The 15,748-nt window shown below is 55.0% G+C and overlaps 3 protein-coding genes across 3 annotated transcripts; 2 read left to right on the top strand and 1 right to left on the bottom strand.

The window, feature by feature from the left end:
* The first annotated feature begins 2,457 nt into the window (after nt 1-2,457).
* ATP6V1F (ATPase H+ transporting V1 subunit F) lies at nt 2,458-5,968 on the top strand. The gene is made up of 2 exons (XM_032276022.1): nt 2,458-2,770; nt 5,486-5,968. The coding sequence occupies exons 1-2, from the start codon at nt 2,478-2,480 to the stop codon at nt 5,685-5,687; spliced, it is 495 nt and encodes a 164-aa protein (XP_032131913.1). The 5' UTR covers nt 2,458-2,477; the 3' UTR covers nt 5,688-5,968.
* Nucleotides 5,969-6,108: 140 nt separating this feature from the next.
* Nucleotides 6,109-9,311, top strand: ATP6V1FNB (ATP6V1F neighbor). Its single transcript, XM_032276021.1, has 2 exons — nt 6,109-6,940; nt 9,020-9,311. Exons 1-2 carry the CDS (start codon nt 6,520-6,522, stop codon nt 9,127-9,129), a joined length of 531 nt encoding a protein of 176 aa, XP_032131912.1. The 5' UTR covers nt 6,109-6,519; the 3' UTR covers nt 9,130-9,311.
* Nucleotides 9,312-9,603: 292 nt separating this feature from the next.
* On the bottom strand, nt 9,604-10,641 carry LOC116550054. Its single transcript, XM_032275783.1, has 3 exons — nt 10,615-10,641; nt 9,829-10,568; nt 9,604-9,744 (listed from the first exon to the last, which is right to left on the bottom strand). Exons 1-3 carry the CDS (start codon nt 10,639-10,641, stop codon nt 9,678-9,680), a joined length of 834 nt encoding a protein of 277 aa, XP_032131674.1. The 3' UTR covers nt 9,604-9,677.
* Nucleotides 10,642-15,748: the final 5,107 nt, after the last annotated feature.

The following is a 15,748-nucleotide window of genomic DNA, read 5'->3' as shown; positions in this document are numbered from 1 at the left end:
TCCTAACTCATAACAGCCCTGTGAGGTGGGGCTACTACCATCTGAAGAAACCAAGGCCCTGGGAATGTCAGTGATGAGTCCAAAACCATACCTCTAAGTAGTGGGGCAGAGATTGAAACCCAGGTGTGCCCGAATCCCAAGCTTATCACACATGCAATCACTACACCAGACCACCTGCACATCTCAAGCACTCTGAACTCACAAACCCCACGCCAGACACTGGGAGTGCCGGTTTGTTAAAAGGGAGGAGCCGGGCGCGGTGGCTCAGGCCTGTAATCCCAGCACTTTGGGAGGCTGAGGCACTCAGATCACCTAAGGTTGGGGGTTCGAGACCAGCCAGACCAACATGGAGAAACCCCATCTCACTACAAATACAAAAAATTAGCCAAGTGTGGTGGTGCACACCTGTAATCCCAGCTACTCGGGAGGGTGAGGCAGGAGAATCACTTGAACTTGGGAGGTGTTTTGAAACTTCATCTCAAAAAAAAAAAAAGGGAGGAGGAAAGAGTGGCCCCTTCCTCTTCAGCCTGCTCATCTCACAGAGGTCACTTTCCCCGGAATGTTACTCCCATCCATGTGCTGCACAGGCCAGAAACCTGTAAGTCACCCAGGTCTCTCTATCTCACTCCCCAAACACGTCCACTATGAAACCAGTTTTGTCCTAGCTATCTAAATATTTCTCAGCTCTCTCAGCTCTACATACTTCTCTGCATTTCCCTTATTACCACCTGAGTCTGGCCACCATCATCTCTCACAATGGCTCCTAATTTGGTTCCTCCTCCCTCAGTTTTATCTCTGCACACAGCACAGTCACAGTAACTGACAGCTGTAAAACATGTTTGGCGACAGCACTCTCTTGCTTGAAATCCCTCAGCAGCTTCAGAATAACTCTGTCCTCAGGAGAACTTCCAGATCCGTTTTTTTGTTGTTGTTGTTTTGTTTTTTTTTTAAGACAGTCTCGCTCTGTCACCCAGGATGGAGTGCAGTGATGCCATCTCAGCTTACTGCAACCTCCCTTGCCCCGTTTCAAGTGATTGTCCTGCCTCAGCCTCCCATGTAGCTGGGACTACAGGTGCACATCACCTCACTGGGCTAATTTTTTTGGTATTTTTAGTGGAGCTGGGTTTTCGCCATGTTGGCCAGGCTGGTCTGAAACTCCTGACTTCAGGTGATCTGCCCACCTCAGCCTCCCAAAGTGTGGGATTACAGACGTGAGCCACCACATCTGGGCTGCAGATCCCTTTTTTTTTTGAGACAGGATATTGCTCTGCAACTCAGGCTTAAGTGCAGTGCTCTGATCATAGCTCACTGTAACCTTGAATTCCCGGGTTCAAGTGAGCCATGCTACCTCAGCCTCTCAAGTAGCTAAAACTACAAGTGTGCACCATCATGCCTGGCTAATTTTTTTTTTTTTTTTTTTTTTGAGACAGACTCTCGCTCTGTCACCCAGGCTTGAGTGCAATGTTGCAATCTAGGCTCACTTCAACTTCCACCTCCTGTGTTCAAGCAATTCTCCTGCCTCAGCCTCCCAAATAGCTGGGATTAGAGGCACCCGCAACCACTCCTGGCTAATTTTTTGTATTTTTAGTAGAGATGGGGTTTTGCCATGTTGGCCAGGGTAGTCTCAAACTCCTGACCTCAGGTGATCCACCCGCCTCAGCCTCCCAAAGTGCTGGGATTACAGGCATGAGCCACCCCACATGCCCAGCCTACCTGGCTAATTTTTAAAATGTTTTGTAGAGACAGGGTCTCACTATGTTGCCCAGGCTGGTCTCCAACTCCTGAGCTCAAGTGATCCTCCCCCATCTCGGGAGCACTCCCAAAGTGCTGGGATTACAGGTGAGGCACCAATGCCCAGCCTTACCAATTCTTTAACTTTCCCTGAAGGCCATATGCTCTCTAGTCAGATATGCCTTTGCATATACTGTTCCTTTGCCTAGAACACCCTCTTGTCCTCATTTCTATCCCCTTCATCCTGCAGGTCCTTCAGGTCTCAGCTTAGATGTGAAGCAAGCTTCTGGGGGAAGGGTTCTTTGGATGCCCCCTCTCTCCATAGGTTAGTTACCATGGATGTGTGCTTCCATATACTTCTCACATTCTAACAATTAACACACAGCTTTGTTATCGCCTGTTCCCTTGACTTTCCCCCTCACTAGACAGTATCATCACTAACTTCTGCATTCCTTTAATTGAACAGATGTGTACGAGTTGTTAACTATATGTCATACATACATACACGATAAAGACCCAGGCCCTGCCCTTGAGAACAGTAACTGCGTCTCTTCTCTGGGGTCTCGGCGTTTAACAGTGCCAGGTTCAAAGCGCTTGTTTAACGAATGAACCAAAGAAGGAGTGAATGAACGAATGAATTCCTGCGAAGGACGTCGTGCCGCGCAGCCTTCTGGGAACCGTAGTCCCCTGGTTCTGGCTTGTCTTTACGGCGCAGGCGTATTCACATTGAGGCCGTGTTGGTGTTAATGCGCATGTCCCCGGAGGCGGCTGGGAGAACTGCGCATGCCCGAAGTGGGGTGAGGCCGACAGGGAGCCGCACGGCGGAGGCGGGGCTTCGGTGGCTTCTGGTGCTCTGGGGTGATCTCTGCCTGGCTGCGGGGATGGCGGGGAGGGGGAAGCTCATCGCAGTGATCGGAGACGAGGACACGGTGACTGGTTTCCTGCTGGGCGGCATAGGAGAGCTTAACAAGAACCGCCACCCCAATTTCCTGGTGGTGGAGAAGGATACAACCATCAATGAGATCGAAGACACTTTCCGGTACGGTAGCCCCGCGAGGCCTGAACGGGCCCTTCTGCTGCCGGCTGGAGTGCGGGGCGAGGGCAGAGGTGGCCCGGGGACCGAGGCGTGAGGCCCGGACGCGGGTAGGGGGAGGGTCTTGGAAGTCCGCCCGCCCTTCCGGAGCGGAGGCCTCCGCGCCCCAAGTTCCCGTTTGGGACTCTGTGGGACCGAAGCTGTATCAGGTCCACGAGCTCCCCTCTCACATGATCGTGTGTCAGGAAAGAAGGGGAACAGAGCTCGTGACGGGCATCGCCCGTCAGCACAACCTGTCCCTGTCCATGGCTGAGCGTTCAGAGCGCCCAGTCCCCGGCGACTGCCCCTGGGCGCCTGTTCCCAAGTAGGGCTTGGCTCTTTTGCAAGTTGCCCCTGCAACTTGCGGGGACAACATCCCCGCATCCCCGATGAGCACCTAGGCAGTGGGTTCGGACTTTATTCTGCTTTCCCGTCCTTTAGAGGCTTACCATCGACCTGTATGGCAGGGGTGATTTTGTCCTGCTTACAGGTGAGAAAACTAAAGCTCGGAGAGGTTAAGGCACACACCAAAGTCACGAGTCGGCAAAGGCAGAGCTGGAATTTGAACCCAATCCCAACCCTTTCTGCCTCTGGTAAGCCAGGTACACACTCTGCAGCTCTCCTCAGTCGGCCTCGGAATTTCCCTTTGGTCCTGAGCACAGTAGGCAGAAAATATCAGGACTGTGAGAGCCTTCTGCTAAAACTTGCACTCAAGCCCTCACTCCCTGCCTTAGGTCAGGCATGCCTAAGTGTCGTCGAAGGCATGCCTTTAATCCACCTGGTGTCCTGGTGTCTGGAATTGAGGATACCAGCCGCCTCCTATTCTTTCCCTCACCTCATCTCCAGGGCCCCTGTACCTTGCCACTCACCTGTTTCCCTCTAAGCAGCCCAGCCCAGGGCTGCCGGCTGAGACTGGTTCTTGCTGCCTGGGGTATGGTAGGCCCTGACCTGGGAGGCTGTTATCTGCCGATCTCTAAGCTGTCTGGTAAAGTGACCCAAGTTGTCATGGGAGAAGGACAAATTTTACTTCAAGAATTTTCCATGTTTCCAACCAAAAGGGACCTCAGAGAACAAATCTAACCCAGTGACTGGCAGAGGGTGGGTGCTCAGTAAATAATTTTTAACTGGTAAATAAACAAATGAGGCTGGTGTAGTGGCTCACACTTGTAATCCCAGCACTTTTGGAGGCCGAAGTGGGTGGATCACTTGAGGTCAGGAGTTTGAGACCAGCCTGACCATTATGGTAAACCCCGTTTCTACTAAAAATACAAAAATTAGCTAGGCGTGATGGTGGGTGCCTGTAATCCCACCTACTCAGGAGACTGAGGCAGGAGAATCGCTTGAACCCAGGAGGTGGAGGTTGCAGTGAGCAGAGATCGCACCACTGCACTCTGGCCTGGGCGACAGAGGGATACCTGCCTCAAAAAAATAAAATAAATGAATAATGGGTGGGTGATCACAGGAGACGAGGATCACAAGGCCAGGTTCTTTTTATGGAGAAAGTGTGATTCCCTCATCACCGAGTGTCATCTTCCTAGCTTGTGATCTTGGTTCATGCCAAACCTTCCCTCGGACTCCTCTGCCACCCTCATCATCTAGATCTTGAGGCCTTCAGTAGTCTCATCAGCCCTAGTTTTAAAAAATTTAGTTTTTTCCATGGCCTTGTTTATTTAAAAAAATAAGTTTGTTTTCTTTTTAAAAGTTAATGTGTCTTCTGTTTATTGTTTTTGCTTTTTGAGATGGAGTGTTGCACTGTCACCCAGGTTGGAGTGCAATGGCGCAATCTCGGCTCACTGCAACCTCTGCCTCCTGGGTTCACGTGATTCTCCTGCCTCAGCCTCCCAAGTAGTTGGGATTATAGGCGCCCGCCACCACACCTGGCTAATTTTTTTATATTTTTAGAGAGACGGGGTTTCGCTGTGTTGGCCAGACTGGTCTCAAACTTCTGACCTCGTGATCTGCCCACCTTAGCCTCTAAAAGTGCTGGGATTACAGGCGTGAGCCACCACGCCCGGCCTAATGTGTCTTTTTCTTTTTTCTTTTTTTTTTTGCTGAGTCAGGGTATCACTCCTGTCACCCAGGCTGGAGTGCAGTGGAGTGTTCACAGCTCACTGCAGCCTCGACTTCCCAGCCTCAAGTGATTCCCCCACCTCAGCCTCCCAAGTAGTTGGCATGTGCCGCCACATCCAGCCAATTTTTGTATTTTGTGTGTGTGTGTGTATTTTTTGTAGAGACAGGGTCTCACTATGTGGCCCATTTTGGTCTCAAATTCTTGGGTTCAAGCGATCCATCTGCCTCAGCCTCCCAAAGTGCTGGGATTACAGGTATAAGCCATCAAACCCAGGCTTTGGTATCTGCACATAAAAAGGGATCTGCGTACATATAATCTTATCCTCCCCCTTCCTGACACCGTCACCACATGTTGAATACACTGGTGTGCACCCTTATTAATCTTCATTACCAGCTCACTTGGAAGCCTTCTAGGCAGTGTTGTAGAAGCCAAGCCTAATGAACATGACCCTCCGCTTTAGGATGAAATTGATTCTAGGTGGGGTTGAGAGAGTGTTGAGCATAGCAGCCTTTTCCCTTGTCTTCTGTGCCCTCTGGGCCGTGCTTATTCCCCTCCATAGCCCAGCCCAACCACTTGGCTGTCCTGAACTTCCTCCTCATCTCTCCCCACAGGCAGTTTCTACACCGGGACGACATTGGCATCATCCTCATCAACCAGTACATTGCAGAGATGGTGCGGCACGCCCTGGACGCCCACCAACACTCCATCCCAGCTGTCCTGGAGATCCCCTCCAAGGAACACCCGTATGACGCCGCCAAGGACTCCATCCTGCGCAGGGCCAGGGGCATGTTCACTGCCGAAGACCTTCGCTAGGGGACTCCTCACAGCCCTCAACCCTTCCCTCATTTCCAGGCCTCTCCCCAGCCTTGCCATCAGCCTCTTTACATTTTGAGCCTCTGATTTCCTATTCCTTGCCCCTTCCCACTCCATAAAAAGGCTAAGTGAGACACTTCTAGGTTGCTGGGGCTCTGCTGTAAAATCAAGGCTGGTTAAGGAACAGGAGCCTGACCATCTTCTGTCCACTACCTCTCCCCTGTGCTGTTACACGGTGTCATTGTTGATGTTAAATTAAAGTCATATTACTGCTTCTCTCCGAACTGGGGCTGGGTGCTGGAAAGGACATGTGTGGGTGAGGCTCTGGGGCAGATTTGATTGGCAAGGATGCAAAAGGTGCTGCTAAAGACGGGCATGGAAGAGCTGGCCCAGGAAGACTATGTTGGGAGGCAGAACTCAGGGACTGGTCCTCAGATCAGAGAAGACCAGCTCTGGGTGGGGCGGAGTAGGAGGCCTTGAGCCCAGCCCCTGCCTCCACCTTGCTCGCCATTGGGCTGGGAAGGGGGCCCAACACAAAGGACAGAAGCAGAAAGCACCAGAAACCTGGGATCCTGTGACACCAGATCACACATGGGCCCTGTAGGGGGTGTGGGGAACAGGGCTCTTAGTTGACCTGGGCCCTGGGCTGTCACAGGAAGCCAGGCTCATGAGGGCTGCTGGGGGCATGGCAGGTAGAACCCTGGCCCTGTGTGAGGTGAGGCATGGTTGCCAGGTGACGGTGCCAGGGTAGCCACCCAACATCAGAAGCACTCTGCTTGCTGTGCTCTCCCCTCAGCTGCAGCTATCCCGGTGCCGCTCCTTCCCGGCCACCATGGCACGGCAGCTCAACATGGACACGGTGCGGCAGAACTTCTGGAAGGAGGAATATCTGAGGGAAAAGATGTTGCGCTGTGAATGGTACCGCAAGTATGGGTCGATGGTGAAGGCCAAGCAGAAGGCTAAGGCTGCAGCCCGCCTGCCCCTCAAACTGCCCACCCTGTACCCCAAAGCCCCACTCTCACCCCCACCTGCCCCCAAGTCTGCCCCTTCCAAGGCACCCAGCCCTGTCCCAGAGGCTCCTTTTGAGGCAGAAATGTACCCAGTACCACCTGCCACCCGAGCCCTGCTGTATGAAGGCATCTCCCACGACTTCCAGGGGCGCTATCGCTACCTCAACACCCGAAAACTGGACATGCCAGAGATGCGATACCTCTTCCCCATCACCACCAACTTCATGTATGGCTGGCAGCTGGGTGAGCCCAACCTCTTGGAAATTAACTCACCTCAAAGACAGAGCACCTGCCATGTGCCAGGGAGTGGACATCCTAGTGAAGGAACCAGACCATAAACAGAGCAAGGAGATGGCCAAAGACACATTCCACAGAACTAGGGAGTCACAGTGGGCAGGGAGGCAGGGGACATGGGCTGCTATTTATTGGATTGTCAGGAAAGGCCTTTCTGAGGACCCGAGGCTGAGAGCCAGATGATAAGAATGGGTTTGGATTTTATTGGTGTGCAGGGAAGCCAATGGAGGGTTCTAAACAGGTTTCAAGAGTGACACTGATGAACTTTTTAAAAAGTCACTGTAGGCCAGGCACGGTGGCTCACGCCTGTAATCCCATCACTTTGGGAGGCCAAGGCGGGTGGATCACAAGGTCAGGAGATTGAGACCATCCTGGTTAACACGGTGAAACCCTGTCTCTACTAAAAATACAAAAAATTAGCCGGGTGTGGTGGCGTCCTCCTGTAGTCCCAGCTCCTCAGGAGGCTGAGGCAGGAGAATCGCTTGAACCCAGTAGGCGGCGGTTGCAGTAAGCCAAGATCATGCCACTGAACTCCAGCCTGGGCAATGGAGTGAAACTCCGTCTCAAAAAAAAAAACGTCACCCTGACCTATATGTAGGCAGTGGCTTTTTTAGGGGAAATTGTGGAATCTGGCATGTGAGAGTGGGCATCTGTTTTGTTACCCTGTGGTAGTGGCTTGAGGGATCAGCAATAGAGCTGGAATCAATTCAGGATGTTTTGTAGGAAGACTCAGTGGAACTCACCCACAGATAGAATGTGAGAATAAGGGGAAGAGAAGAGAGATCAATGGTGACACCTGGGTGTTTAGCTAAAGCTGCAGTGACAGGGAAGACTGGAATCATGCATGAACAGGTCCTATTTAACCATGCGTGTTTGGCCATCTTATGCTTCAAGTGTCTATAGGGTGGCTCTATCTGTAAGTCTGGATTGAAGTCAGAGCTGAAGATGCAAATTTGCAAATTCATAGGTCATTTGAATATAGGTGCTTGTGTGTGTGTGTGTGTGTGTGTGTGACGAACTCTTGCTCTGTTGCCCAGGCTGTAGTGCATTGGCACAATCTCAGTTCACTGCAACCTCCGCCTCCCGGGTTCAAGCAATTCTCCTGCCTCAGCCTCCTGAGTAGCTGGGACTACAGGTGCACACAACCATGCCCAGCTAATTTTTGTATTTTTAGTAGAGATAGGGTTTCACAATATTGGCCAGGCTGGTCTCGAACTCCTGACCTCGTTATCTACCCACCTCAGGCTCCCCACTGCTCTTGACCTATAGGTGCTATTTAAATCCATGAGATCACCTGGGGAGCTCAAGTTGCTGGAATCTGACAGGAGTGGGGACAGGAGGGCTGAGCCAGAGGCGGGTACGGGATGGCATTGGCAGGAAGCCTGTCCATCTAGGCTGAGTCTTTCTTCTGTGAGGTTGAGTCAAGGCCATCAGCTGGGAGGATGCCAAGCTCAGGCAGTGGAGTAGTTGGAGATGAAGAGGAAAGGTGTGGAACAGGCTTGTGCCAGAGAGCGTTGCTGGGCAATGTTGCTATCTGCTCATGAATGTCAAGTGAGGCTCCCCAGCCCTGTGTCCTCCAGCTGCTTGAGTGTCTGGCAGAAAAGGTGGATGGCTGGGGATCAACTCAGCTGAGATTTTACCCCCAAACACCACTTTCCCCCAGGGCCCTACAGGGGAAGTCAGGAAAGTAACTTTCTAACAAAAGGAGGAGGCAAGTCCTAGAAGTGAGGAGCAGGAGGCAGAAGGAAGCCCCATCTCTCCACAAGTGACAAGCAGGCCTAGGTGGCCCCCCACACGGCAGGTAGAGGATCCTGAAGCTGGGGTAATGGCAGATGACTGCTGTATCTGGCATCCAGTCAGCTCCCAGTATTTGCCCGTAGCTCCCACACCTCCAAAGTATTTTCTATTTCTTCCCACAAAGCGGCTACTCCACTGACGGATTCCTAGGGCTGTGCAGAACGACAGGGCTCCCATGATCTGCTGACCTTCCCTCAGGAACCCACACTTGGCCTCTAATTCTTTTCCCAGGCCCCCCAGTGAAGCAAGAACTGGTCTCCTGCAAGATGTGCCGCATTGAGTCATTCTTCCGCAAGAACGGGGCTTTCGCACTACTGGATCCCAGGGACCTGGCCCTCTGACCATTGGCCAGGCATGGGCTTAGGGGAAGGAAGAAAAAATAACGGGCCTCCTGGTGGGGCAAAGCTGCTGTGTGTGTCTGCTGCTCTCTGTTCTCTCTGGCTCTGCATTCAGGCGTTTCTGAAACTATCTCTGACCTGCAAGTTGCCCGCTTTTCCTGTAACTTTCTTTCTTCTTTTTTAATTAAAAAAATTTTTTTTTAAATTTGAGATGGAGTTTCGCTCTTGTTGCCCAAGGCTGGAGTGCAATGGTGTGATCTTGGCTCACTGAAACCCCCGCCTCCCGGGTTCACGCGATTCTCCTGCCTCAGCCTCCCAAGTAGCTGGGATTACAGGCATGTGCCACCACGCCCTGCTAATTTTGCATTTTTAGTAGAGATGGGGTTTCTCCATGTTGGTCAGGCTGGTCTTGAACTCCCGACCTTATGTGATCCACCCACCTCGGCCTCCGAAGTGCTGTGATTACGGCGTGAGCCACTGCAAACCCTTATCTCTTTAATCATCCTTTTGAGGGCACAGCAATGACCAGAGGGGGCTGGGAAGAGCGAGCACTACTCTGCAGGCACGGGATCCTTGGCGACAGGGGGCCACAGTAGCTCCTGGAAGTTCTGGGTGTTCCTGGGGAGAAAACGGCCTGTCATCTCGGAGGCCGGGGAAAGCGGACTCCTGCCACCGCCACACCCCTCCCTGCCAGCCCCTCACCTGGCCCCGAGGGCCCGCAGCCTCCCGGTCCTCTCCCGATGCATCTGCTCCACCTGCTCTCGCAGGGCGCGCCGCGGCCCGGCCGCATCCTCCTGGCGGTGCAGAGCGCTGAGCGTCCGCGACTCGGTGGGACCGGAGGGCAACACCTGGCATACCCGCCCCTCCCGCCCCGCCCGAGTCACTGCCAGAGTGCGGTGCGCGCACTTCAAAGGGACCCGAGCGCGCCAAGCTCGACCCCAGCCCGGCTCAGGCTCCTTGTGGCCGCTTTCTGGGGGGTCTTGCCTGTGGAGGGAGTTGAGCCGCGCTGGGCGGGAGCCCCAGGGGATGAACCCGGCAGTGGCGGTTCCTTGCAATGTGGAGGCATTCCAGGACCTGCAGAGGCGGCAGTCAGCGTCCGACCGCCCTCGGTGTCCCGCCCGCCCCAGGCAGGCCCAGATCCCGGCGCGTGGACGCACCCGGAGCCGCTGCTGCTCACGGTCCCGCCGGCGCCGCCGCCTGGCCGCGCTGTGCAGCTCCAGCAGCCTCTGCAGAGCCGCCTCCTGCTGCGCCGCGCTCACGCCCGCTGGCGCCTTGGGCCTGCCGGGGGGGCGCCGGCCACGCGGCCTTCGAGGCCTTGGGAAGCTCAGGACAGCTGCCCCGATCCCGGAGGTCACCCGGAAGCCGAGCCGAGCCCACCTCCTGCTCCCCCGGGCCGGGGCCTGCTCCAGGGCCCTGCAGCCCGTTCGGATCGCGCTCCAGGCCTGGGGGCCCCCAGAGAGCCGCGGGGAGCCCCTCCTGCCCGGATACCTCGGCTCGCAGGGTCGCCGGCATCATGGCTCCGAGACCTGGGAGCCGCCGCCGGGCCGCAAGCCTCGGGCTGGGAAGCGCAGCCCACGCCCCCTCCCGGGCGGCCCCCAGCTTTGCCACCGCAGGTGCCGACGTTTGCCTCTCGCCTTTGCTCATGCCCTTCATCACCCTGCCTACAGGCTTTGGAGTCTGTGCTTTCCCTGACCCGCAGGAGTTCCTCGGATGGCTCCGGGGGCCGCCTTCCTCTGGGGGCTGTGCAATGGCCTCTCCGGGAGCCACCTCCCAGGCTAGCGAGATACTGCCCTCCCAAGACGGCAGCATCTTCATCCCCGGACTCTGGGGACTCCCCTTTCCCTGGAACTTCGGAATAATTCTGTTAGACTCTGAGAAGCACCCCTGTTCTCACCCAGAGGGGCCTCCTCCCTCTGACCCTGAGGAGGCCTCTGGCTCTGGCCGGCGTGTGTCTTCACCTTCTGACTCTGAGGAGCATCTATGATCTCGCCCCTGGAGGCCTCCCCTCTATTACGCTGAGGGGTCTCTGCTTTCTGATCCTGAGGGCCCTCCTCTCTCAGCCTCTGAGGGGTGTCCATCCTTGGCAGTCTTTGAAGTTCTGCTCTCTCCTGGCCCAGATGCAGGTCCGAGCCCAGCCCTTCAGGGGCACCTTGCGAAGACAGGTTTTGGGAGGGCAGGCCCCACGCCCCAGGGGTCCCGGGGGTGAGTTTTCTCTCCTGGGTCTCAGGCTTTGCCTGGCTCCTCTCTTCCCTCTGGGCCAGGTCCTGGAAAGGAAGAGCACTTTGGGTCCAGGCTTGAGAGGGAACCCCCGGCCAGGGCCACTTCTCTTAGGGGAACCTGCGGACTCCAGGGGCCAGCCCTTGCCTGATTCCTGAGTTTGTTAAAGCCATTTTTTGTGGTGTGGAAGGTGCTTCAGTGCCCCTTCACCCCAGCAGCTTCGTTCCGGGCAGGTCCACCCCTGCCATCCCCAACCTGACACCCTTGACATTTCACCTTGTACTCTGAGCTGCCTGGCACCCCAAAGCTCCTGCTCCTGGTGGGGTTCAGCTCTTGTAAGGAACCTGAGGGAGAAAGACCAGTGTTGGGAGCTCATGTCCCAGCCTCTCAAGCACAGTCCACCTAGACTAGAGCCGGGAAGTTTAGGGAGTCCCAGTGCATTGCCGGGGATGCCCCGGGGGTGCTGTCTGAACCTCAGGGCTGTCACAGTTCATCAATCAGACAGCCACACACCTATTAGTCAGGTGTGCCTGCCAATAGCCCACCCCATCTTTCTCGTCCTCCCAGCCAAGGCAGACCACCCCAAAAGGACCTGCACAGCCTCTTCCTCAAGACCACCACAGGAGGCCTGGGAGTGAGAAGGGCCACAGTGCTGGGCTCCAGGGTCCCTCAGCACCAGCCATGCCCACTTTGTCCTGGTGTGCCCATCAGGCTCAGATAAGAAACCTGCCCTGGGCGTCTTACTTTTTACTCTTATTCAGAAAAACCTTCCTTAGCCTTTTTTTTCTGACAGCAAAATCAAAGGACATTTGAGATGAAATTTTAGGCCAGAGCCTGGCCTAAAAACTGCGAGCGTTCATAATTAACAAAAGAAATCTAAAAAAAGAGATGATGTGATACTGCTCCAATGCAGCTGTGGAGGAAGGAGAGCTGTTCTGCATCCATACAACTAGTGAAAATGGATTTCATAAGCTCTGAAATTGAGAGCTTTCCCAAGAATACTGCATCTTGTTCTCTTGTGCAATATACAGACTTGTGAATATTCATAGCAGTAACCAAATGGGTGCACTCTCTGTGAAATCACATCTTTCGAATGGTGTGGTGGCTCATGCCTGTAATCCCAGCACTTTGGGAGGCTGAGGAGGGTGGATCACGAGGTCAGGAGTTCGAGACCAGCCTGGCCAAGATGGTGAAACCCCGTCTCTACTAAAAATACAAAAATTAGCTGGGTGTGGTGGCAGGCGCCTGTAATCCCAGCTACTCAGGAGGCTGAAGCAGGAGAATCGCTTGAACCCAGGAGGGGGAAATTGCAGTGAGCTGAGAGCGTGCCATTGCACTCTAGCCTGGGCTACAAGAGCGAAACTCTGTCTCAAAAAAAAAAAAAAAAAATTTAGCTGGATGTGGTGGCATGTGCCTGTAATCCCAGCTACTCAGGAGGATGAGGCAGGAGAACTGCTTGAACCCAGGAGACAGAAATTGCAGTGAACCAGGATGGTGTCACTGCACTCCAGCCTGGGCAATAGAGCAAGACTACGTTTCAAAACAAACAAACAAAAAACAAAACCCACTTGCCATCCCTGGGTGTCCCAGCAGTCAATCAGGAAGTGTGAGATGAAGAATGAGTGAAGAATGAAGTCCTAGGACTTGGGAGAGGACTTTCCTGCCTTGTCCCAATCCAGTCTGGCTGCCGCAGCCCCAGGGGCTCCCTGCCCTCCCGGCTGTCTGACAGTGTACCTCATGTGAGCTCTGTGGGTCCTCCAGGGCTCTCCCACCCTTGGTCTGCACCACTCCCAGCTTCACCCAGATCTGGGGCTGCTGATGGGTCTCCCGCCTGCCCTCTGCAGGAGTTCACAGCCTGCCTCTGATGCACCTCTCTGGGCGCATGGGCTCTGGAATGGGAGGGAGTCTGCCTGCCAGTCTGTTGAGACCCCACCCCCAGCATTCAAACACTGAGTCCTGGGTGGCCACCCCCATTTCCCCCCACCCCATCACCAGATCCTGGGAGCTGGAATTTGGAGGTTAACCTTCCCAGGGGGCTGTGGGGCAACTATGGGTGCAACTAAGAGCCCAGGAGGCATAAGGAGGGGCATGGGGCAGGACCGCAGGAGGTGACAGGGGAAGGGCCCAGTTCTCGTTTACTTTGTGTGGCAACACAGTAGGAAAGGCAGAATTCCCAGGGGAGACTGACCCCTCGGGGAGCTGGTGGTTTTGGCTCAGGGAGTCCCTGTCCTGGGGTAGAGGGACAGCCTAGAATTCTGGAAGAGTCGGGAGCACCCTAGTCCACAGGACTCCATCCCCCAGTGTGGCAGGCAGCCTCTACGATGGCCCCTAAATGATCCCTGCCTCCTGGAATTCATGTCCTCTGTGACCCCCCCCTTCCCCTCCACATGAAGGAACTTGGAGATAGATCCTTTCTGCCCCATTGAGCCTCAGATGAGACCACAGTTCTTGCCAGCAATGTCGGCTGGACCCTTCCTAAGTTGCACCACTAACACCCCCTCCTGATACAGCTGAGAGTGCCTTGGCCCAGAGAGGGCCACCAACCTGCCCAAAGTGACTCAGACAGCTGGTGGTTGAGCCAGGACTGGGACGCACATTCCCAGTTCCCAGCTCTGTTCTGGGCCCAGTCACTACAGCACCGCCCTCCTGGGGGCTCAGCCTAGCTGCAGTCCTGGAGGGAGGGGCCAGCGGCTGGGACTGTCAGTGCCTGTGTCTCAGGGGCACCCTTGGAGTCAGTGCCTTTGCCCTCTGAGGCCCTGCCAGGCCCCTTTCCCGCCGCGCTGTGGTCACATGGAAAGGCTTCCAGGTATCACCACGCAAGTGATTTGACCAAGACAGTCATTAACTGTGGAATGAGAATAACGGCTTGCCTGGAGAGAGCAGGCCCTGTGTGCCAGGCGTGGCCCCACGAGTCCACTGCTCCTCCTGGTAGCCCTTGGAGAAAAGATCTCTTCTCACAGTCATTTTCTAGCTGAGAGGAAAAGTAGACTCAAAGCCCATGAGGGCGCCAGTGTGGAGATTTGAACACAGCCCTGTCTCCAAAATCCTGCCCCTTCTGCTTGCCCTCACCACAGGGAGGCCCCAGTGTCCCCAGAACCTCTGTCCCCGCCATGCCCCCTCACCCACTCACCAGCTGCTCAGGGTCCCCACCTGTGCTACCACCTGGCTGGCAGCACGGGCTCCATGCATGGCGGGCCTGGCCCCTTGGACCGAATAACTGGGCCTCAGGTGGCCAGAAGAGGCCCAGCCCCATGCCAGTTAGCAGTTCCAAGTCCCACAGGAGCTGCAGGAAGATGAGGTGCCAGGGAGTGAGGGGCACCCACCCTGGCCTCAGTCACACCCCCTGGCCAGCCCCTACCTGTTCCTGGGCCCGCCGGCTCCACTCCATCTGCAGCAGCACAGTGGGCAGCTCCAGACCCAGAGGACAGCCCCAGCCCTTTTGCACCTGGAGGGGCAAGGTGGTGTCAGGTCCCCGCCTGTCCTCTTCCTTCTGAGGCAATGCACCTCCCTCACCTGTTGAATTGCAGCCCGGAGCTGGCCTGGGACTGCGGGGCACTGGAAGAGATACTGGTACAAAGCCAAGGCCTGCGTGGGGCTGCAGGGGAGCCCCAAGTACCCTGGGGGGGCTGCCTGCACCATGGGAGGCTGGAGGGAGACGGAGGACAGACAGCCAGGAGCCAGGAGCAAGGAGGGACAAAGGCTCCAATCTAATGCAGGGCCTGACACCTGAACCCTGGCTGGAATGCAGCCAAGTCTCATAGACTCTGACCTGCCTCTGAGATGGCTTTTGTGGCCCTAGGGTGGCAGTGTGGAGTGAGCAGCGTGGCCCTGAGAGAGGGAGGTGTACGCATATGCTTGGTTACAGGAAACCCCGGTGAGCATTTGTTTGACATATACTGTACACTTGCACATCAGCCTCACAGCTGCATTATTTGCAGCGACAGCAGCTGCCACCAACAAAGTTTACCTTGTGCCAGGATGAAGACGCGTCGTCCATGTAATCCTTTCTTGTAGCAACTCTATGAAGTAGGCTCTATTATTATTCCCACTTTATAGGTAAGACTGACTCAGAAATTAACTTGTCTGCACTTTGGGAGGCCGAGGCAGGCAGATCACAAGGTCAGGAGTTCAAGAACAGCCTGGCCAACATGGCAAAACCCTGTCTCTATTAAAAATACAAAAAATTAGCCGGGCATGGTGGTGCGTGCCTGTAATCCCAGCTACTCTGGAGGCTGAAGCAGGAGATGCTTGAACCCAAGAGGTGGAGATTGCAGTGAGCCAAGATTGTACCACTGCACTCCAGCCTGGGTGATAGAGTGAGATTCCGTCTCAAAAAGAAGAAAGAGAGGGAGAGAGAGAGAGAGAGAGAGGGAGGGAGGGAGGGAGGGAGGGAGGGAGGGAGGAA

The sequence above is a fragment of the Sapajus apella genome, unplaced genomic scaffold, assembly GCF_009761245.1.
Source record: "Sapajus apella isolate SASKATOON/1434 unplaced genomic scaffold, GSC_monkey_1.0 scaffold7, whole genome shotgun sequence".
NCBI classification, from domain to species: domain Eukaryota; kingdom Metazoa; phylum Chordata; class Mammalia; order Primates; family Cebidae; genus Sapajus; species Sapajus apella.
This window is presented reverse-complemented; position numbering and strand designations above follow the sequence as displayed.

Bases quoted from the DNA above. Each gene is read 5' to 3' on its own strand.
- ATP6V1F (XM_032276022.1), top strand. From the start codon at position 2,478: ATGCGCATGTCCCCGGAGGCGGCTGGGAGAACTGCGCATGCCCGAAGT. The intron at 2,771-5,485 runs GTACGGTAGCCC...CTCTCCCCACAG, and splicing joins GAGATCGAAGACACTTTCCG to GCAGTTTCTACACCGGGACG.
- ATP6V1FNB (XM_032276021.1), top strand. From the start codon at position 6,520: ATGGCACGGCAGCTCAACATGGACACGGTGCGGCAGAACTTCTGGAAG. The intron at 6,941-9,019 runs GTGAGCCCAACC...TTCTTTTCCCAG, and splicing joins CATGTATGGCTGGCAGCTGG to GCCCCCCAGTGAAGCAAGAA.
- LOC116550054 (XM_032275783.1), bottom strand. From the start codon at position 10,641: ATGATGCCGGCGACCCTGCGAGCCGAG. The intron at 10,569-10,614 runs GTATCCGGGCAG...GGGGGCCCCCAG, and splicing joins CGGCGACCCTGCGAGCCGAG to GCCTGGAGCGCGATCCGAAC. The intron at 9,745-9,828 runs GTGAGGGGCTGG...TTTTCTCCCCAG, and splicing joins CTGCGGGCCCTCGGGGCCAG to GAACACCCAGAACTTCCAGG.